The 24,224-nt window shown below is 37.4% G+C and overlaps 1 protein-coding gene across 1 annotated transcript in view; it reads right to left on the minus strand.

The window, feature by feature from the left end:
* The window catches only part of KIAA2012 (KIAA2012 ortholog), a 164,041-nt gene that overhangs the window by 15,928 nt on the left and 123,889 nt on the right, over positions 1 to 24,224 (minus strand). Inside the window, exons 18-22 of the mRNA XM_075180140.1 lie at positions 21,619 to 21,670; positions 19,984 to 20,157; positions 16,109 to 16,196; positions 14,958 to 15,114; positions 1,953 to 2,088 (exon numbers count right to left, since the gene is read on the minus strand). Coding sequence (XP_075036241.1) covers positions 1,953 to 2,088; positions 14,958 to 15,114; positions 16,109 to 16,196; positions 19,984 to 20,157; positions 21,619 to 21,670 — 607 coding nt within the window. The remainder of the gene's footprint in view (positions 1 to 1,952; positions 2,089 to 14,957; positions 15,115 to 16,108; positions 16,197 to 19,983; positions 20,158 to 21,618; positions 21,671 to 24,224) is intronic.

Below are 24,224 nucleotides of genomic sequence, written 5' to 3' on the forward strand. Positions count from 1 at the left end.
TTCATACTTCTACTTCTGTACTATATTCTCCACTGAGAATCATGGACTGTCCAATGTCTTTGCAATTATCTTGTACCCTTCCCCAGGTTTGTACTTCTCAACACTCTTATCTGACTTGTTTGGAACACTCTTCCTTTCTTTTTTTGGGAAAATCTCTACCTTGCTGTAGGACCTCAGAGAGAGGAGTAATTATATTTACGAAATAGTTAATTTCACTAATCCACTGATTTCTTGCACATGTGAAGTCAATTGACACATTGATGACTTTTGATTTAATATATTGCATCTGTGCAAACTTGAGATTGCAATTCTAAAATTAAAATTACATTTAATCAAAACTGTTTTTCAAATCTAGTAAAAAATGTAATAAAAAAATTTGTATTTCAATTATCTCATACATTTTCTAGGCACTGTACATGGCCCTTAGATACTCTCCCATGTTCTCTCCATTCTGTTTCTTGACCCTCTAATCCCCACCTACTGACATAATGCTGGAAAACCAAGAGGTTTTCACTGGGATGTATATAATGTACAGTGGGTGGGAGTGAGATAAGTGATCCATGTACATCACTAGTAGACCCCCACCCATTACAATGTGCCCCTCTTTCCTTATAGTAATAACATCACACACACTCACATCACTAAACCCCACATTCTGCACTATGTATAACAGTAAAACCTTACACAGACTGACTACCAGTGTTACCATTACCCACGCTTCTACTTTCATATGTTACACTGACTCCCTTTCTACCTGAAGACCGTTCATATACCACCAAACCCGCACAAATTACACTGTGCTCAACACACTGTATGCTAACAATTCTAACACACAGCGCTACATGCATGACACCATCTACAGTAATACTTGAGGTAACTACACACAAGCCCTTTCTGCTTCTTGAGCTAAAAGTTGAGTGGCAGGAGCACCATTCAATTTGGCAGCAACATGTGAGTAGACAAATGTGGCAAAATATGACAGTTCCCCCTTCAGATCGAGTAACCGGATAATGTTTGGCTCCATTTTGGAAGATAACTGCACATACATCTGAGAACAGTCTGTTCTGCTGTGCCCGATAATGATCCTATAAATTTTAATAGGATCATTGCCTGGAACAGTGGTCATTGTGGGGCAACATGCTGCCATATTAGAAAAATTTATTCACATCAACTGCAATATCGCAGCATATGTGGCCAGCTTTAGACACATCAGTAAATAACAGAAATTACAGTATTACTGTTTATATTACACAGACAACTCAACAGTACAGTGTCCTTCATTCACTAACACAACACTAAACCCCCAAAGCATTACACCATCTTCATCATTCTCTACAGTAAAGGGATTTATTAACTTTGTTACATTTTCCCCCCAAGTACTATGTGTTGTATATTATTCTACCAAAACAGTAGCATGTTTCCTGGCCTCCTTCCCTGCTTTGCAGAGGTAGAACACTGCCCAGCTGTACTGATTCTTTTGGTTACACCAGTCTATCACAAAGTAGTTATATCCTGTTTATAATATCCCTTCACCATTGTCACCACCTCCCCTCTACATGATCACTAACCAAACCACTGCCCCTTGAGGTTACACAGCAATAATTTCCTGCTATGCTGTTTATAGTAGGTCAGGTTTATGAACTGAAGATAGAAATAACTGTTTCAGTGCACACAGGGTAATGGTGCATAAGGTCCGGGTTCACTATTCATTGAATGCTGATCATATAATGCTGTTTTGTTTTGTTGGGTTTTTTTTAAACATATTTTATGGGTTTTAGGCTGTTGCCAGAGTTCTCTTCCAGGAGGTTTCAAACTGAGATGTTGATGAAATCAGATGGAAATGTGGATTGATGAATGAAAGTGTGAGGATCCATATTTTTAAGTTGCAGACTCCAACAGTGGTAATACTCACAATGACTGCAGCTTGCATCTCATACATTAAGATTGCTTACCTACAACAAATGCAGATTTTCCCTGTTCTTTCCCAGCTCCCTGATTTGCCTTCTTGGACAGTCTCGCTTCAGATCTCTCTGTTTTTTGTGCCTTCTCAGTTTTGGGTTTCCCCTTCCGCTTTGTGGTTTCTTTTGTCTATGAAGACACAACAGTAACCACATCAAATCAGGAATATGGTAGACAACAGATAAATTAATGAGTTTGCTTTGTGTCGAAATGTATGAGTTACACAAGTCATGCAAAAAAAACCAACACTAGTATATACGCCTGGATTCAAATAACTGTGCAACCGTGCATCAATGAATATTTCTACCCACTCCACTTATAATAATGTACTTTTCTCTTTAAAAAAACAAAACAAAAATCACCTTGCTACCTGTTAAATTCTATGTTGCTGTGAACTCCTAATTATACAAAAAGAAGAACTTTTGTAAGAAGATTTTCTTTGTAGTGTCAGAGTCCATCTCGCTTTTTATACTATCATTTGCATTTACCAGCAGGAAATAAGAAGATAGATGAAAGTATCAGCCAATGTTACGCAGATCAAGCTAACACCCTTTTTCTGAAATAACTCCACATTGGTAAGTTAATTGACTGTTAAATGCTCCAAGCCAGAAATTTTATATTATGTGTACTTAGGTGATCTATACTGTACTCTTATTTCATTCTCTAAGTAGTACTTTTCCATATTATTATTATCTTTTATTTATAAAAGCGTCACATAAGGTTGACAGCACTGTACATGAAATTTAAAATAGTATACAATACACAGACAGCAACACTTTTCATAATACATAAAACAAAATAATACCAGACATTTAATCATTAACAAGTTATACAGTATATATAATATAACTTGGCAATGATTTATTGGATGGTGGGTGAGAGTGTTGGTAGTATCCAATGTGAAGTAGACCTAAAGATACAGAGGGTGATGTAGAAGAATAATAGTAGAATGAGAACATGAAGAAATATGGCCCTGCACATAAAGGTAAGTGGAATACACAAATATGGTGACACAGAGTGAGGGCTGAAGGTGATAGCCAGGGCAAGGAGGATGACTGATTGGCTTGAATAAAGAAATGAGTATTAAAGGCACTCTTGAAGCCTTGGAGAGTAGAGACTAATCTGCGGTTGCTGGCTGGCCCTGGGGCACCTGTCCCCTAGGCAGGTCCCATGGTGGGCTACTTTGGGCTGGGTCACTGGGCTATCTGCATTTTTTCCTTTAAAATGTTCCTAACAGGCTGCAGAAATCCCCCGTCCCCTGACCTAAAATTTGCTAGCCAGACACTGCTGATCCAATAGGGTGTGGGAGATCGTCACACAGGTGGGTAGCAAACCAGGCGAAGTCCCTGGAGTGGGAAGAGGTTATCAGTGTGACCAATGACAGTATTGTATCATTATATAAGGTTGAAAATAGTACAGATATGGGATGTTTTAATTCACATCCCCGCAGTTAAATAGATAAACAACAATGGCAGCAGACTTTAGACATACAAATAGCGATTTAGCTATCCATACTACCTACATATTTGCCTTTAGGACTTGCAACATTATCTATTAAAACCCCCTACATATATGCAGAACTTTGACATGTGAACACAAGTTATCTCTTAACTCTAAATTGCTCAAAATCTGCTGTTAAATTAACACTTTTTTAAGTGCGCAATTATTGAATTTTGATTGAAGCAGACAAATAACAGAGCTCTAGTATGGCTAAAAACACAGCCCAATTGATAGATAAGTAAAAGAGGATAAAAAGAGACAACAAGGGACGAATGGGAATACTTAGACCACATCCTGGGAATACAAGTAGATAAACAAGTAGATAAGATAGATAAGTATATAAATAAGTAGATAAGATAGATAAGTATATAAATAAGTAGATAAATAAGTACATAAGATAAATAAGTAGATAAATAAGTAGATAAGATAGATAAGTTGATGAATAAGTAGATAAATAAGTAGATAAGCAGATAAATAAGTAGATAAGATAAATAAGAATATATATATATATATATATATATATATAAAACTTGCCCTACTTGCTCCCACTAATAGTGAGCTTTTGGGCCCCGTAATTGCATATATCTCTATATTATGTATCACCAGTGGCATTAGGATCATGACATATTTCAAAAATTGTGGGCAGCACGGTGGCTAAGTGGTTAGCACATCTGCCTCACAGCACTGGGGTCATGAGTTCAATTCCCAATCATAGCCTTATCTGTGTGGAGTTTGTATGTTCTCCCCGAGTTTGCATGGGTTTCCTACGGGTGCTCCGGTTTCCTCACACACTCCAAAAACATACTAGTAGGTTAATTGGTTGCTATCAAAATTGACCCTAGTCTCTCTCTCTCTCTGTCTGTGTGTGTATGCTAGGGAATTTAGACTGTAAGCTCCAATGGGGCAGGGACTAATGTGAATGAGTTCTCTGTACAGTGCTGCGGAATTAGTGGCGCTATATAAATAAATGATGATGATGATATGTCAGACATAATTATCAGTTTTAAACGGAACTAGAGAAATCACATATCTCCCGAAGGGATTTATATTTTGAATTGATGTATGGCATATATATGTACAGAAACTTGTACTCTGTTGAGGCTCATTCCATAATCTTGTTGCACCATTCACAAAACAAAGGGAAAAAAATCATGAAGTTATTATCACAGCAATTTCTAACACTATAAGAAAACTATTATTTCATACCAAACACAAGACCACAATTATTCAAAGTTCAGAGAAAATTTCATACGACATCCTTTGGAAAAATAATAGTGATTTTTTTTCCACCCATTACAGCTTTTAATCATTTTTTTCTATTTAACTGTAAAAAAATGTCAGGGTTCTCAAAGGTCATGATTGTAAACTTAGTTTTATTTTTGTTCATCCATAGTTCCCATAATAAAATAGCCAAAATATAGTGAGACCTATACTAAATTTAAAATTCTCTAAATGTTGCATCACTTACAATGGGGTGATCCTTGATTAGAAGAAATATTACCTCTCGTCCATGTTCGGAATGAGAAATATCTTATGTTTATAAATCCATGACTAAAATGTATTTGTCACAAAAGAGTCCTCCCTCCCACTAAGGGTGAGTTAGCATTACACAGCTTTTAAACCTCAAAATACATTAGCATGTGCATAACAAACAAAATAGCAGTGATTCTTATAGGAACAAAATTGTATGCATGAGAGATTTAAGAATGCTATTCATTTGTAACTGTAGCTAAAGAAGAACTTCCACCAACACACTTTAGAATCTATGTCAAGAGTGTATATGAATGGGTAAGAATTCCTTGCAGAAATCCAGGAGCCGTGACTTTAACATGGTTACAAATCCTTGAGGAATCTTATGCAGTTGCATGGATGTATCTGACATCCAACCTTTTCTATGTGATCAGGGCTTAACCTCAATTTTAGGCTTGATCAATTCTTATGACAAGGAAAAACAATAGACCCACTATGGTAATGTTGTCATATACGAACTAACAGAGAACAGACTTGTTAGGTGGGGCACTCACAAGGATAACAATAAAATAAAACTCAATTTTATTGATATACATTAAAACTATATAATAATATCATCGAATATAATGGTATTTAGAGTAGTGAAATCTAAAACATGTAGATTAAATAAATGACCAGAAATACTGTATACTGTTAAAACTGGCAGCAGAACTACCGGAACGTGCCGTCCCTCTAATGTATTCTATTAAGTATGCAACTGCATTCCTATATTGGGACAAGGATTAGTATCCTATATCCATTAGTAATACGGAAGTGAATAATCTCAATAATCAAAAGAAAACTCAGTGGTCAATGACCAATTATAATGGGTACTCAAAGGGGAAGATATACATTAACAAATAATCTAAGAGGTATCACTAGAGGGAGTGAACTCTTATTGGGACTCTCCCACTAGTACTGCCGCAGGATTATATCTTATCTGTGTCCTACTTAATGAGTGTATCTTCTTCCTCACTAAGGAGAGTACTGCAGTTGGTTAAATACCTCAAACTGTTGTCTCTTATTATAATGAGACAAATAGAAGGTATAATTTTATCTGCAGTGCAAATTAATAATGCGTTGAGACTGTGTACTGAGTATGTTTAACTTCAATAAGTGTACCAGTTTCACCTCCTAAGGGAATAAAATCTGAAATGAATAGCACTGTCTACCACCTCCTAAAATGGTAAAAGAGGTGTAAAGTATGGTGACTGTGCTAATTAGACACACTTGTGAGAAAATAATAGCATCGAGTCTCCACTATTATGCAAATGTCCACAGATCTGTATAGTATCAGACCAAACGCTCTGTCAGCATAATACTGTGGTAACAGGATTAATCACTTATAACCCTATGCTAATGTAAATCCCCCCGAGAACCACAATCTGAGTAGTATGATAATCTGATAGAGGAACGGCGCGTGCTGAAGCCAACGCGCGTTTCACTAGACTAAGCTTTTTCAAGGCAACCCGATCTGGCGTTCCAATAGGTTATTTATAGTATGGGAACCACCCACTAATGATGTCACACTTCGTGATTGCTATGGTAACGCAGGACGCTAATAGATAGGCGGCGTTTGCAGAGCTGTTAGTCACTTCATCATTATGCTGGAAGAGTGCCCTGTAACGTGCATTAATACTTGAATAGCATAAGTTTAGGTTTATAATTGAAGAGCTTGTAGAAAGAAAAATGTGTTACATAACACCTAAAAATATGACTGCAATATCAATGAGGGATCCCAAAGATAACAATATATTAAGACTAAATAACATAGGTCCCATGTAATTTACATGCCTCCAGATCCACACAGAGATATTTATAAATCAAAAGAGGTAAGTATAATAAATAAGGTAATATTGTAGCGCCTGAAGTACAAGGAAGAGGATACTAATTGTTAAATTATATAATTTGAATGAGTGTACTTCTTATAGAGGGAAATGAGTCACAAATATCAAGGATATCATATACACAGCCTATAAAAGGAAATAGTGACATGTACAGTATGGCAATACGTATCTGGGAAGGGCTACCAAATGATTGACTAACTATGGTGAAATAAAACATAGAAAAAACATTTTTATTTTTGTTTTCATTTATTTATTTTTTATTTTTTATTATTATTTTATTTTTCTTGATTGGTGAATAAGCCTACACTGCGCAGGGAAATTGTTAAGAAATGAAAAAGCTGTGAGTGTTATTAATACTAATGTAACTTATGGGAGCAGTATCTATGCTCCAAAATAGTAATTGTGAATTAGGACATACCAAAAGGTATGGCAATGAAAGTGATAATAAGATAAATAAGTAAGAAATGAATAAAAAGTGAAAATAGTAACTCATAAAAATACTGAAAAATTGTTATGGTCATTCAGGCCCTTGGGAGTAAGGCTGTCCATCAGGAAAAAAATTTCTTATTTCCCTCTTTAGAAGTTCCACATTTAGGTTTCCCCCTCTTAGACCCATATGGATTTGCTCCATAGCAAATGCTTGAAGTCCTATTGGTTTGCCTTCATGACATTTCTTAAAATGTCTGGCTACTGTTGTGATTTGTTTAAGGTTTTGTGTGTCTCTTTCTGCCCGTCTGATATTGCCCACATGTTCGAGCACCCTCCTTTTGAGGGGTCTACTTGTCATGCCAATGTAATGAAGATTACACAGGCAGGTAAGGCAGTAGATTACATTAAGGGAATCACAATTAAGGAATTCGTTAATCTTCCATATTTTGAGGTAACGATCCTTATATTCACTAGTCTGTACCATGAATTGGCATTCCTGGCATTTGCCACATTTGTGGAATCCAATGGGTCTATTCGAGACTCTCATTATCGGGGACAAGGCACTATGGACCAAACTGTCCCGCAAATTTTTTTAAGAACATAGAATGTGGCTATTCTCGGATGTTATACTGTCAGGAAGTCAAAATCAATACGCAAAATAATCCCTCTTGAATGAGCATCTTGTGTTAATCTGTCATATTTAAGCTGTAAATTAGCTGTCGGGTTGAAAATTAGTCTCTTATAACAACCAGCATCGTTCAACTGACGATAAATTTCCTTTATGTATTGAGACCTGGGCCAAAAAAAAAAAATTGCGGGACAGTAGCCAGACATTTTAAGAAATGTCATGAAGGCAAAGCAATAGGACTTCAAGCATTTGCTATGGAGCAAATCCTTATGGGTCTGAGAGGGGGAAACCTAAATGTGGAACTTCTAAAGAGGGAATACAAGAAAATTTTTTCCTGATGGACAGCCTTACTCCCAAGGGCCTGAATGACCATAACAATTTTTCAGTATTTTTATGAGTTACTATTTTCACTTTTTATTCATTTCTTACTTATTTATCTTATTATCACTTTCATTGCCATACCTTTTGGTATGTCCTAATTCACAATTACTATTTTGGAGCATAGATACTGCTCCCATAAGTTACATTAGTATTAATAACACTCACAGCTTTTTCATTTCTTAACAATTTCCCTGCGCAGTGTAAGCTTATTCACCAATCAAGAAAAATAAAATAAAATAATAATAAAAAATAAAAAATAAATAAATGAAAACAAAAATAAAAATGTTTTTTCTATGTTTTATTTCACCATAGTTAGTCAATCATTTGGTAGCCCTTCCCAGATACGTATTGCCATACTGTACATGTCACTATTTCCTTTTATAGGCTGTGTATATGATATCCTTGATATTTGTGACTCATTTCCCTCTATAAGAAGTACACTCATTCAAATTATATAATTTAACAATTAGTATCCTCTTCCTTGTACTTCAGGCGCTACAATATTACCTTATTTATTATACTTACCTCTTTTGATTTATAAATATCTCTGTGTGGATCTGGAGGCATGTAAATTACATGGGACCTATGTTATTTAGTCTTAATATATTGTTATCTTTGGGATCCCTCATTGATATTGCAGTCATATTTTTAGGTGTTATGTAACACATTTTTCTTTCTACAAGCTCTTCAATTATAAACCTAAACTTATGCTATTCAAGTATTAATGCACGTTACAGGGCACTCTTCCAGCATAATGATGAAGCAGTGCCGTAACTAGACATTTTAGTGCCCTGGGCGAGACAGGGCACCGGCGCCCCCCATCTAAGTGGGAGTGGCATTTGCCACGTGGGTGTGGCCAACTTAAAGTGGGGGGTGTGGCTAACACTTTACTGAAATAATTCTGTTACACATATTTGCAAATGCATGATGTGTGTATATATATATATATATATACACACACACACACATACAGTGGTGAGATTCAAATAACTTAACAACCGTTTGTCTTCCTTGCCCCTCAAAACACTGCGATATGTAAAAAGGTGCTTTGGGCAATAAAGAACAATAAAATCTAATTTAAATAACTAGCATTTATTAAATATTCCTAAAGAAGGTGTTTTTCCATTAAGTGTCATTAATTTACGAGAGAGAGAGAGAAACACCTCCCCTCAGATTATAACTATCATTTATTTAGTACGTGTTAGAAAATAGCTATAATCTTGTTGCTATGGGTAACGCATCCACTTTTTTTTTTTATGTGTTCACTCTTTGTAATGCCCGGCATTTATGTAGTACAACAAAAGTACTTTGTAACTGTTGTTGCCTGAGTGACTTAATAGACAGTTTCTTTTAGGGGTTGCAGCATGTGGCATTTAAGGTACCTTAAAGAAAAAAAAGAGAGAGAGAGAGATAAAGAGAGAGAGAGAGAGAGAGAGATCTTTCATTCACTTACCCGCAGTGGAACGCATGTGCGTTTCACCAACAGGAAGTTCGGCATTTGGAACGCAAGTTTGCGTTCCAAATGCCAAACTTCCTGTCAGTGGAAGATACGTTCCACTGCGGGTAAGTAAAAGCCTGTAGAAGGGGTGGGGAAGGGGTGTAAAACTCAAGTGCACCCATCCACGTCTAAATCAAGCTCTGTGCATCTCAAAATTACTTGTTTTTCTGCCGTATCTCTTGCTCCAACTACAGGCAGTGGTTATGACAGTCTCGTATGTATTTGCAATCAGGCATTATTAAAGAAAATTAAGTATATGGGCTGTAATCCATATAAATCAGATTATATAACTGTCTAGGAAAGTTCACAAAGTGAAAGGAAAACACTGGTTGCTATGGGTTATAGAATATTTGGACACATATATAGAGGTCTGGAGAAGTTGTATACAAGGTTTGACAACTCTTGCGTTCAACCTTACATGTGTATATTTGTCAGTACTTGTTATTGCTACTCTCACCTTGGTGTTGAAAATTTGCTGATGTGTGTGATAGAGGAATTAACCCCCAAGTTAGAGGCATGTATTCATACATGTAAAAACACTGATTGTGCAGAAATGTATAAGATAATGGAAATGCTAGCCTGGACTATTTGTAAAAGACAAACTAAAATATGAACAAAAGTAAGGCAATAAGGCAAACATAATACATTTTACTGGCAGTTTAAACTGCTATTCTGAGATACAAAGAATGCAAGACAATACAATTGGCAATTATTCTAACAAATCAATATTATATTTTAGACTTTGTTCCACTTCAAAACTATAATGTGTCAAATGATATAATGCATTAAAAAGAGACTAGGACGCAATGCAGAAAGATACCAGCATCTGGACATGGGAAGTAAGCTCTAAGGTGAAAGGTCCCTACCTTTAGGAGGTCAGACACTCCGCTGCCTTCCTCGTTACTTGCTCCCGAGCTCCCCCTTGCTCTCAGCTACTGTCTGATAGATAAGAGCTGTGCCGGAGGAATCTGAGGTATGCAGCACTCGGCACAGATAACATACAAGTCCTGTTGTGAGGAGGAATTAAATCAGCTGTTCTGATGCCACACCAATATTTTATTATCATTTCTTCTGACAAAGTACTGTGTCAGATGATGGCCGTTAAGGCAGACGGGTGACTGTTAATAGTGTATGTGTCTGCCAAGTCATGCCACTGGGTAAGGGACATCAGTCAGCAATGGGGATTACAGATTTTAAAGTACTAAAGAAAGGGAGCCGCCGCGAGATCAGGTGACCCTTTTTTTTTCTTTTTTTTTTTTTTTTTTCTTTATTAACACTGCCGCACATTATTTTTTTTTTACTATGCCGGCGGGGAGGGGAAGGTAGCGGGCGGCTGCTGCGCCCTCTTGGGCTTGCGCCCGGGGCGACGGCACTGCCCGCACCACCCTAGTTACGGCTCTGTGATGAAGTGACTAACAGCTCTGCAAACGGCGCCTATCTATTAGCGTCCTGCGTTACCATAGCAATCACGAAGTGTGACATCATTAGTGGGTGGTTCCCAGACTATAAATAACCTATTGGAACGCCAGATCGGGTTGCCTTGAAAAAGCTTAGTCTAGTGAAACGCACGTTGGCTTCAGCACGCGCCGTTCCTCTATCAGATTATCATACTACTCAGATTGTGGTTCTCGGGGGGATTTACATTAGCATAGGGTTATAAGTGATTAATCCTGTTACCACAGTATTATGCTGACAGAGCGTTTGGTCTGATACTATACAGATCTGTGGACATTTGCATAATAGTGGAGACTCGATGCTATTATCTTCTCACAAGTGTGTCTAATTAGCACAGTCACCATACTTTACACCTCTTTTACCATTTTAGGAGGTGGTAGACAGTGCTATTCATTTCAGATTTTATTCCCTTAGGAGGTGAAACTGGTACACTTATTGAAGTTAAACATACTCAGTACACAGTCTCAACGCATTATTAATTTGCACTGCAGATAAAATTATACCTTCTATTTGTCTCATTATAATAAGAGACAACAGTTTGAGGTATTTAACCAACTGCAGTACTCTCCTTAGTGAGGAAGAAGATACACTCATTAAGTAGGACACAGATAAGATATAGTCCTGCGGCAGTACTAGTGGGAGAGTCCCAATAAGAGTTCACTCCCTCTAGTGATACCTCTTAGATTATTTGTTAATGTATATCTTCCCCTTTGAGTACCCATTATAATTGGTCATTGACCACTGAGTTTTCTTTTGATTATTGAGATTATTCACTTCCGTATTACCAATGGATATAGGATACTAATCCTTGTCCCAATATAGGAATGCAGTTGCATACTTAATAGAATACATTAGAGGGACGGCACGTTCCGGTAGTTCTGCTGCCGGTTTTAACAGTATACAGTATTTCTGGTCATTTATTTTATCTACATGTTTTAGATTTAACTACTCTAAATACCATTATATTCGATGATATTATTATATAGTTTTAATGTATATCAATAAAATTGAGTTTATTTTATTGTTATCCTTGTGAGTGCCCCACCTAACAAGTCTGTTCTCTGTTAGTTCGAATATTTCATATCTTGTGTGGGTGCACCCTCTGGGTGTATGAATCTATGATATAAGTTACTTTAGTAGATGTGTTCAAACTCCCGGAGAATATAGGATTTTCCTGGTGCAACATAGTTCTCTTTGTGGTTTAAATGTTGTCATATAATCTGGTACCTTTCCAAACTATACCAAACAGTGACATTTATATCATACATGCCAACTTTTAAGATTTCGGGGTTGGGTCATGTGACATGGGGTAGAAGGAGGGTGTGGTGACATTGTCACGTCACCATAGCCCTACCCCACTATAAAAACAATTGTACCAAAAAAAAGTTTGTTTTACCTTCCCTGACTTCAGCAGTCAAAATATATTTAAACCTACGAAGGTTTGCAATTAAAAATAAGTAATGTACTTGAACGCTCTGAATTCGTCTGACCAGTTTTCTGACCAATATGTATATGGTAAGTTTCATAACACCTATATGATAAGATCATAGGCCTGGTTCATTAAGGATCTTAACTCAAGAAACTTCTTATTTCAGTCTCCTGGACAAAACCATGTTACAATGCAAGGGGTGCAAATTAGCATTCTGTTTTGCACATAAGTTAAATACTGACTGTTTTTTCATGTCACACACAGATACTTGATAGCTTATTTGTACACTGAAATTTAAAGTTGATATTTGTGTGCTACATGAAAAAACAGTCAGTATTTAACTTATGTGCAAAACAGAATGCTAATTTGCACCCCTTGCATTGTAACATGGTTTTGTCCAGGAGACTGAAATAAGAAGTTTCTTAAGTTAAGATCCTTAATGAATCAGGCCTAATATTATTATTGCATGCAGTCAAAATATTATAAAACTAATTCAAATTTATAGACACAGACTTTTAATAAATTTTTTCATCACACTAATAGTTCTCCCTAAATTTACAATACAGGATGGCCTCTGCCCTGTACTGCACTATAGCAGACAGGCCCTTATTGTTTGGAAATGCATGTACTGGCTTATGTAAGACAAATTGTCTAAAATAAAAGTGTCATGAAACTAATTGATTCGAGAAGACTTATCGTGTAGTTTCCAAATGACAAAATTAATACATTTGCATAGATAAAATATTGTATTTGTCTGTCATAATTCCAGCAGAATTACCTTCTCACCTCTCTTAATGTTACTCTCACCAGGTGCAACCTGGATACCACTGATCCTACCATGTTCTTCTCCTCCCTGGTCTCATTACTCTCCCCATCACCATCCTTTCTTGCCCCAAACAGACTGTCTCCTTCTACTATCACACCCTTACCACTGCCCTCGACTCTGCTGGCCCAACTATCAGTATATCACCCCTTTACCGGTCCCTACCTCAACCATGGCAATCCAAACTTACCCACTTTATTCCAAAATGTTTCTGTAGCGTGGAACAGCTCAGAGGAAGTCACCCACTTATGCTGACTTCCTTCACTTAAAGTTCATTATCTCATCTCTTAGTTCTGCCCTATCACTCTCTAATCAGTCTTACTTCAAGGCTCTCATTTCCTCCCAATCCTCAAACACCCGTCTCCTCTTTGCCACCTTCAACTCCCTCTTCTCCCCTCCTTGCTCTCGAATTTGCTACTCACTTTACTTCCAAAGTTGAGTCCAAATGTCATATTTCCTCCCATCAGTCCTCCACCAAAATTGCCCTCATTCCAGTTGCTAATGACCTTCTCTCTGTTAAATCTAAGGGACACCTCGTTCTTAATCTTTTTGACCTCTCTCCTACCTTTAATACCGTTGGCCACTCCTTCCTTTTGCAAACTCTCCACTCTACAGGCCTCTGGAACACTGTCCTCTCCTGGTTTTCCTCTTATCTCACCAACCTCTATTTTTCGGCCTCCACAATCGGTTCCACACATTCCCCTTCTTCTATTACCTGTCGGAGTTCCTCAAGTATCCATTCTTGGCCTCCTGCTCTTCTCCCTCTACACCTCCTTCCTTGCTGACCTCATCAGCTCCTTAGGCGTCCAATACCATCTGTATGCTGATGACACACAAATCAATCTTTCCTTCCCAGACCTCTCCCTTACGTCTTGTGTCTCCTGTGGTCTCTTGGTCATCTCATATTGGATGTCCCAATTTCTAAGACTCAATAGTACTAGGACTCAAATAATTGTCTTCTCCCCTCCAGGGCTCTCTAACCTCTCCAGTCCGCTGCCTAGGGGGTCGTCCTCAGTTCCTCCCTCTCCTTCAAACCTCACATTAGTCCCTCTCTAAATCCTGCCGCCTCAACCTTTGGAATGTATCCAAGATTCAGCCCTTTTTTTCCATGGAAGACACCAAAATGATAATTTGTCGCTGTGTTTACTGTAACGTTCTCTTTGGCCTACTCAATTCCTGACCTGTCCATCTTCAGTGCTGCTGCTGGTCTTATTTTTCTTTCCCACTGCCCTATCTGTGCCAGTTACTACATTGGCTCCCTGTGGATGTCTGTAACAGCAGCAATGGAATTGTCTAAGAGAACTGATCCTTGGATACAATTGCTTCCAGGAACTCAGTCATTATTGTTCTAATTTACTTGAGATGCACTTTGTATTTCAGTCCCTAGTCTTAAAGGCGGTTCCTGGGTATCAAGCTATATATACTTTTAAATATGTTTGGTAATTATGTATATATTTCATCGGAGCAGTGCAAGTCGTGAAAGCTGAAAAAATACTGACTACAGTTTTGGTGATTTCCTGTAAATGTGTCATCTCTTCCTCTCCAGGTAACTCTTGTTTCTCAGTGTGGCTGGCTTTGACTGCGACATCTGCCTGTAAGGGAATGGTAGGCTGCTTCTCCTTACTCTCGCTGGGTACTTTCTCCACATCTTTAACACTAAGAAGATATAGCCGTTTTAATACCAGAGTCAGGCATTTTTAATTTGAAAATACACTCAACACAAACACATACCTGCAGCTCTAATGACAAATCTACATATTTTACCGTTAGTTTATGACTATTTGCTTCCCAAACAAGACTGCAAGGAATACAATACAAATATATTATTCTTCCTATAGTATCTTTATAATGTCAGCATATTCTGCAGATAATATCAATATTGGGTACACAGAAATATCAGAGGGCATTAAGGATTATTTATGAACCACAAAATCTGGAAGCCTGTGCCACTTTCTTTGTGTGTAAATGCAACTACCTGTACAGTTAAAAGGTATTAGACAACTTCATGGTCTTCAGAGACAACCCTTGTAATATCAATCTGCCTAGTTTTGTGGGTTGGCAAATACTCCAGAAAATGCACATGGTGGAAACAGTAACAATGTCACATAAAAGTCCAAACTCCTGCTGAGGAGGCCGCCTTCTCTGTCAAAACTCCATACGTATATGTGACAAGTATGGTTCCATAAGACTTCAAAGGTGACAGAATGTAAAAATGGGAAGGAAAAGGCTGTGCACTCTCCTGTAAAGCGGGAACTCTCCTGTCAATGTGCTCTCTCCGCCCCATTACCTCATTTTAATAGTTACATCCATCCCACAAAATTAATCTCATTTTTAAAAGAATTCCCCAATCCACCAAACTCCTCCCATAGTTTTGGAGTGCCTATGACATCAGTACCTTGGTCCACAAATCCATGCACTTCCCCATAAACTTGGGTGCAATTCTGCAAAAGTAGCAGAGTGACAACACAAAAGGGCATTTGCCCTGTGTTTTCCTCTTTTACAGTTCATATATGACCCTTATTATGTTACAACTACGACTGTTACAGTTAATCCCAAGACATCCTGAACACACACTTAAAGAGGTATAAAGACAAATGACAGGCGATGTATTGCTGTGTTATATCACCTGATGGTTATTTGGGTTACTCACATTTCAGGGTTTTTCCTGTTCGGCTTTGAAGGTTGTTTCTTTGCAGTTTCTGAGATCTTCTGTTTCGTGTTGGGTTGTTTTCCTGAGCCTAGAAGAGGAAATTCATTGTATCTATATATATATATATATATATATATATATATATATATATATATATATATATATATATATATATTTTTTTTTACTGTTAAGCAATGATTCTATGATTACTATTTTTATTTCTGACAGCAGTGTAATACACCGAAATATAGCAACATTGCCATACAAATACATCTTAACCAAGATTACGGAATGAGAAACATACAACATACTAGCATCTATATAGAATATCCACAGTTGGATGTAGCGGAGGGCACCACTGGAAGTATACAAAACTGTCAAACCACTGGTGAGTGGGAAAACAATTAGTGTGGGTATTGGAATCGACATTAAGTGTAATGTGATAAATAAATGGTGAGGATGGGTTAATTGGGGGCCCAACAGGGTGAGAAGGATTCCATAAAAGAAAGTAGAGTGCTCTAGGCATAAGAGAGTTATTATAATGAAATCTCAAACTTGTGATAGGTTTTAATAGTGTTGTTGTGCAGACCAGAAATATATTTCATTCAATGAAATGTACCAGATCAGCATGCCGATTCCTGTGTACACACTAAACACATTTTACCCTCAGATCTCTGCTCTTCATCTGTCACAACCATTGACTGAGAAGATTGTGACTCTGCACATTCCATAGAGATCTATGGACACTACCAGTCATGAGTGCATACACACTGCAGAATTGGAACGTCATTGTTCCATTGTCGAACGTCATTTTTAGTGCAGTTTAAAAATCAAAATTAAACAATACGATGTGCTTTGAAACGATTATCGTTCATACTAATGCGATATCGGGCCGAGCAGTTGGTTATTGTTTGATTTGCTCGATATTGGTCTGAAAACACAGTAGAGTTTACCCAGCCTAACCCTATGGTGTTCCAAAACATTGATAGATGATTGGGCAGACCCACCAGATGTGCATGAACAGGCCTATCGCTCCAAACTTTATCCAGCATATAATTGGTCAAAATATACTATGGTACTTTAGAAGGTAACAAATACAATCTTGTGTAAATCTTATAGACAATCTCCATGTTAGCAATATTAATTGATAATTTTGGGGTTCTCTACCTAAAGGCTAACCAGTACTAGCTATTCATAGTGACACCCAAGTAACACTCCCATGAAATCTGCTTCTGTAATCAATTTTAATTACAGGTAGAATACATTTTTTCTAAGGTATGTGTGTGTGGAGTGGACATTTCCATCACTAGATTCTAAGGGCCCATTTATTAATTAATAAGGTTTCGCCCTGTTAATTATCATCTTCATCACAACAAGAGATGATTTTTTCGGCCCCATGTGTGGTAAAACGAGGTATTAATATCACCCTAACCAGCCTGCCCCTTGTTTCTTACAAAATGTGGATAATAGCATGTACTTTTTATAACCCTTGCTTCTGTTCCCCAGCCCAACAGAGAACAAATGCAGTGTCTAATTACATGTGGATAAGGGAACATTGTAGCTCATTGTAAATATTTGGAAAAACTAAGACAGCGCTGAAACTGATTGAGATCAAACACGATGCTGAATGGATAATAAAGATTTAATTCACATACCAAATATATACAATATACATGCAATTAAAAAACAAAATGAAATAAAAACTCTATCCCCTACGGGGAGATTGAATATATCTCGAGCTGAAATGTCCAAAGACAATTAATGTAGAGATTAGACATTGCGATATAAGTTATATTCATAGAATGAAACATAGCCTATGACTGTGGGTATATAGTCAATGGGTGAACCAGGAGATATAATTGGCTTACAGTTCCAAGATGGAAGAAATAGACAAAGTCTAAATGAACATTAACGCTGTACAGATCCCAGATGGTAAGTGGTGAGGGGTCTTGAATTATCTGGCTGTATATGTGCGCAAGTCTCATATATGTAATTTTCCTCTGAAAAAAATGCCTTGCATGGTACGGCTGCACAGCCCTTAACAGCTGTGTCACTCATTGGGCATTTAAATATAATAACTGGTATTATTTATCATTTAATATTTTTTGTGCCATACGGTGCGCCAATTGAATCAAGTGTTTGTGTTTCTCGTTGTAAATATGTATATTGTGTATTGTATATTGATGATGTGGCATTGAGGTTGTTATTCATTGTCCTTAAAGTGAAGCCAGGGGGGTTATGGGTTCTGATCAGGTTGCAGGATACAGGAGAGGGGGAAGGATAATTAGTGTCCATGGTTCTCACAAGACTACTGCAGACATTTGGTCTACAATCTGGGAGGGGAGTTTCTATGGAAATTAGACCCTAGATATAAGGAGCCACTCCAAGGGGGGAGGACATTCATTCTTAGACTGGAAGCTGCAGGGTGGCTGGTTTTAAAGTTGCAGTTCTCTACCAGTTAAATACATTGGCAGATCCACGGGTCATCAAGTTCGAACAGTCAAGTGACTAACTCCTTAAGCTAGTGGGGTAACAGATAATGTGGTAAACTTGCCTGGCATTTATTTACTGTGTGTACATAATAATCTAGTCATTGTTTTTATTACAATAACTGTATTGCTTTACTTTCAAACTGCATTTACCTGAGTGATTATACAAATCCTACAAGGTACTGGGTAGACTTCCCTGGCATAGGTAGGCATCTGTGGGTGGCCAGCCAGAGTGAAGTGGGTAGAATTGGGCCACACCATGTATTAAAAATTATCCCAGGACAGCGCATCCGATAGGAGGCTGTCCCGACAATGACTTTGCTTACCTTAAAACTCTGGTCACTATTGCAAAGTCACGCATACACAAAGCGACTTTGCTATAGTGACCAGATGGGAGAGCAGGTAAGCTGTGGTGAGGGTCCAAAGAACCCACTACTGCAATGCTCTTCCCATAGGATTCAATGACTAACGGCATCATCAGATGGTGTTAGCTATTACAGAGAAGTTCCGAAAAGCTAAGCTTTTGGAACTTGATAAAATTACCCAGACCGCAGTCCCCATTGACTATTATGGGGACTGTGTTTTAATGCAGTATTTTGCCTATCTGAGAAATCTCCTGCGTTAGGCTTTTCTTAAATGACAATGGGCAGCACAGTAGCCTAGAGGTTAGCACTTCTGCCTCATAGCTCTGGGGTCATGAGTTCGATTCCCGACCATGGCCTTACCTGTGTGGAGTTTGTATGTTCTTCCTGTGTTTGCGTGGGTTTCCTCCGGGTGCTCCGGTTTCCTCCCACACTCCAAAAACATACTGGTAGGTTAATTGGCTGCTATCAAAATTGACCCTACTCTCTCCCTCTATGTCTATCTGTCTGTGTCTATGTGTGAGTGTGTGTCGTCTATATTAGGGAGTTTAGACTGTAAGCTCCAATGGGGCAGGGTCTGATGTGAGTGAGTTCTCTGTACAGCGCTGCGGAATTAGTGGCGCTATATAAATAAATGATGATGATGATGATGAATGTTACTTAAAAATGCCTAAACCATACAGAAAAAGCAGTTTCCACATGGTTTTTGGTTTCATAAATAGGCCTCTTAATACCATTTGAAGTCTAGGGTGCTGTAAAGGTCAGATCATTTTTAAACAGCTTGCATTTGATGTAAAAGGATTTCAAAAGCTAAGGCTTTGTTTTAAAGCTAGATGATAGCAATACAAATTCACACATATTTTGCCAATATGTTTGTTTTACAAGATCATATTAACAGATAACACCGTGAACAGTACACATTACTATAAGCACATAAGTAGAAGAAAAACCTGTATATCTTAAATGTAAGCAGGCATCATAATTTATGACATTCTTTTACTAAGGTCAAAACAAAATCTCATACCTTTTAAGCTTGTCACTGCCTGCTTATTGCTGTATTGATCCTGAACAGTAGATGGAGCTGTAGTTTCACTGTTCTGACTTTCCTGTGACTGTAAGTTCAAGGTATCTGTTCCAAAAGATGTACTTTCATTATGTGCTTTTCCTTTCAAGAGCTCCTGTCTGGAATTTGTGGCATCTAGGCAAGTGTAAAAGTAGATTTTCACAACGATTTTTTTTGCTTGCGTCAATAACTAAAATTTCCTGCGTTAGTTTAAGGTGAAAGCTGCCTTAAAAACAATGGTATTTTTACGTAATATAAATTATATGGCTATTATAAGTACATGAGTAGTATTTTTGATCTTATAATGGGGCCAGACAGTAAGTGCTTTTATATAGATCTTGAAACTTTGGTAATATATTAGTAAAAGTACTGGTGTTTTGTCAACAGTGACTACTGTACATAATACACAATTTCTTTGCAAAGTCATCCACTGCATCATTAATTACTTTGCAAAGTGAAAATACCATTGTATTTATGTAGTCTTTGCAAGTAATCCCATTAGGTGAACTGTTGTTATATGGCTGCAGGGGCATGGACTATGGTCTGGCTAGATCTCTTGTGCTCCTTTTTTTATTTCACCAAAGTGGCCATTTTGTTAGTGAAGTAGGACTAGGGGTGATTTCAGGTTGGTAAATAGCTTTAGCCAATCAGGATGAGAGATTTCTCCACAGACCAATCTGTGTTGTGATTGTAATTTGGTGGCGCTATATAATTAAATAATAACAATAATAATAAAGGGTCCCGTTTGCATTAAACTCTGGAGCTAAAGAGCGTGCTAAGGTGGAGAGCTATGTGACGAAGGCAGATCAGTATGTAAGCATCAGAAAAGATGCCTTTAGTTTACAATCAAACCTTAGACACTAGTAACCAGAAGGTTTGTCTGGACTCTAACCCTCCATCATAACTCTTCCTAATCAATGGGTGCACTTTTATGAGATAATCTAGATAGTGTTCATTTCACCAATTTAAACATCATGGGCCTGATTCATTAAGGAAAGTAAAGCAAGAAAAAGGGGTAACTTTGCATCCTGGCAAAACCATGTTGCATTGGAGGGGGAGGTAAATTTAAAATGTGATTTATTTATAGTTTGGATAGGGCATGTCCTAGATCAATTTTAAATTTCGGTGTAAGCATAAAGCTATCAAGCATTTGTGTGTTACATGAAAAAATATCCAGTATTTAACTTATGTGCAAAATAATAAACTAATTTGCATCCCCCTTGCATTGTAACATGGTTTGTCCAGGAGAAAACTTATTCCGTTTTTTTTGCCTAACTTTCCTTAATGAATCAGACCCCATGGGCTAGATTTACTAAGCTGCGGGTTTGAAAAAGTAGGGATGTTGCGTATAGCAACCAATCAGATTCTAGCTGTCATTTTGTAGAAGGTACTAAATAAATGAAAGCTAGAATCTGATTGGTTGCTATAGGCAACATCCCCACTTTTTCAAACCCGCAGCTTAGTAAATCTAGCCCCATGTGTCTATTTACATTTGTTTTTAGATTTTATGGTCTCAATATAGATTACAACTTTTTATGTTATATTCACACTACTTCTCACAAGTAAAAAAATAAAGTCAGGAACAATATTTATTACCTTGTTTGGTTTGACGTTTCTCTTGGACAATCTTATCCTCATTTTTGGCCTGCTGTAGAAGACATTATATATATATTTTTTTATAATAAACATTAATTCACACAAAGTAAAGGTATCTTGGAAATATTACACCCTTACCCTTCATTACCTTTGCTTAATAAGCTCGGAAGTGTTAGAAATTCACCTTTTATTTTCTTAGCAGCTAAGCCAACAATTACTACAAATATTTCAAGGCTGATTCCCACTGTATTATGGAAACTGTATTGGTGTAGGCAGGTTTAAGTCCTTTATTCACTAGCATTCAAAAACATTCTTTTACTAGGAGGTTTTTAAAGGTAGTAAAAGCATGTAAACGGGTATGGTGATATACCCATGGGGTCAGGAGTGGCTGCTCCACCTATTTGACACTGCCTACGCAATTTACTTTAGTTACATTCCCAGAAAATATTAAAAAAGGAATCATTTGTCAATTGGTACATTATGGGATAAAATGAGTACAACCTAACTGGGGTAAGTATAAGTATGCAAATAACATGGCTAAATCATTCTTTTACTAGCCAACATTTGGAAAGAAGGTAGTACTCAAGCATGTTCTGAGAAGAAGAATTAGTTTTATATTGATTACTGAATTGATGCCATAAATATAATTGCAGAATGAATGAAGGTGCGGGGCTAACTCATGCAATCTACCATGAGAAGTTATTTTAGTGTAGCGGGAGTGGTTCTTTCCCCGAGCCCCAGGTCTCACCAAAATGCATATTTTGTGGATCTAATGCTCACCTGTGAAAAGATCCACAATGCATGTATTATTGATGTGTCCTGAAGATACACTTATGAGGATGGAAACAAAGGAACAACATGTGATGTTACAAGCATCAGTTAAATGAAACTGAGTAGTCTGGTAACATAGAGAGGTTATAATGTGCTTTAATAAGAAGGCAAAAGGAAGCACAGCCCTATGTTTAAAAATGGCATACTATAGTACATAGTGAGCAAATTCAGAACGGATAGTTGATCCAGACAATATGCCCTAAATATTAATACTTTGGAGCACCCAGTCCCCCTTCTGCCTCTCTGCATAGCAATTTATATAGTGCCATCTCACCAAAGGAATCAATACAATGTAATCAAGTTTAATTTATATTGGCGAGTAAAGCCATTCCATGTTTATTGGAATTAATGCTATATCTCTATTATGTTCCAGAACAGAGTTATGATATATTTTTACACTCCATTACTAGAAATGTTATTGAGCAAAAGGGCAATAAACCTGTTGTATCACAGATTAGCATACTAGCACACCTCTTTCAGTGATGTCACAGAGGAGTGGTGTTTGAGCAAGGAAGAAAGTTTAAAACGCAATGGAATGATTTGTAAAATTGACTGTTATTTAAGAGTAGGTCAGCTATTAAGAATATCAGATTACGTGAAAAAGTATGTGCTTGTAGTTAGTTGGGCTTTGTGTTTTTATTTATTTGGCATGAGGATGGCAGCTTGTGATGGCTGCACTTTAGATCAGCTCTGTGCCTTACCTTCCACATAACCATCTTCCCACAAATGTAAATCATTTGCAGAGGTGGAAGGGCAGTGGAAAATTACATTGGAATGTCATCACAATGTTGTTTAGATGAACTAAGGAATCACCATACTGAATGTCAGCTGCTGGACCGAGTGGGTTCAACTGCCATTGCTGTTGCCATCCCTGTTCATCTATTGGTGATTTTTTACTGCCTTCTTGGTGGCAGTAGCTGCTGCCAAACTTGGGGAACAACAAGCATAATACTAAAAGGAAAACAGCATGCACACAGCTACTCCCAGTTGGCAGATAACCAGAAGAGTGCCCATGCAGCATGAAAGCAAAAGTCTTCTCTAGAACCAGAAAAGGATAAAATTAAGATGTTAATATACATAGTAACAGACCATTATGGTTTTCAGTAGCTAACGCTTGAAGATTTGAACAGTTACTGGTTCATGTTCCATACCTCTGGCAGCTACACATATATGCCAGTTGCGAATGACTGCTTTATTATTGGCAGCTGATAATGCTGCCACCTTACAGTGGCCACAGGCATTTCCATCACCAGCAGCTACAACTGTTATTTTGCTACCTTATGTATCAAATGTTCCCCATGCCTCTTAGATTGTAAGCTCATGTGGACAGGGTAATTTTTACCTTCTGTTTCATGTAAATGTATGTAATTTGTTTGTATCTTGATCTCCTCCTAATATAGCGCTGTGTAATATGTCAGCACCATATAAATAAATATATATTAGTTATTTCTGTTTTACTCTAAAGAAATTGTTTTACATTTATATTTCTGTATGTCAATTTGTTTTACGCAAGAAAAATGGTGACTTATTGTTGTATTGTCATATTTGTGTTCTTAAAGTAATCAGTTGTCAGGCTGGATTTTACAAATACTACATTTATGCTTGAAATTGTCTGGCTAATAGGATCTGATTAAATAAAGTTGTGATTGCATTTTCATATAAGCCAAGGAGTAACTGATGACTTGCTAAGAGTGTCAGCTCTTAAACCTTAGTGGTGGCAAAACTTGAGATATATTTTTGGGTGATTTTAGTCATTTTTAGACAGATCCTTTGAG

Source organism: Mixophyes fleayi, chromosome 7, assembly GCF_038048845.1.
Source record: "Mixophyes fleayi isolate aMixFle1 chromosome 7, aMixFle1.hap1, whole genome shotgun sequence".
NCBI classification, from domain to species: Eukaryota; Metazoa; Chordata; class Amphibia; order Anura; family Limnodynastidae; genus Mixophyes; species Mixophyes fleayi.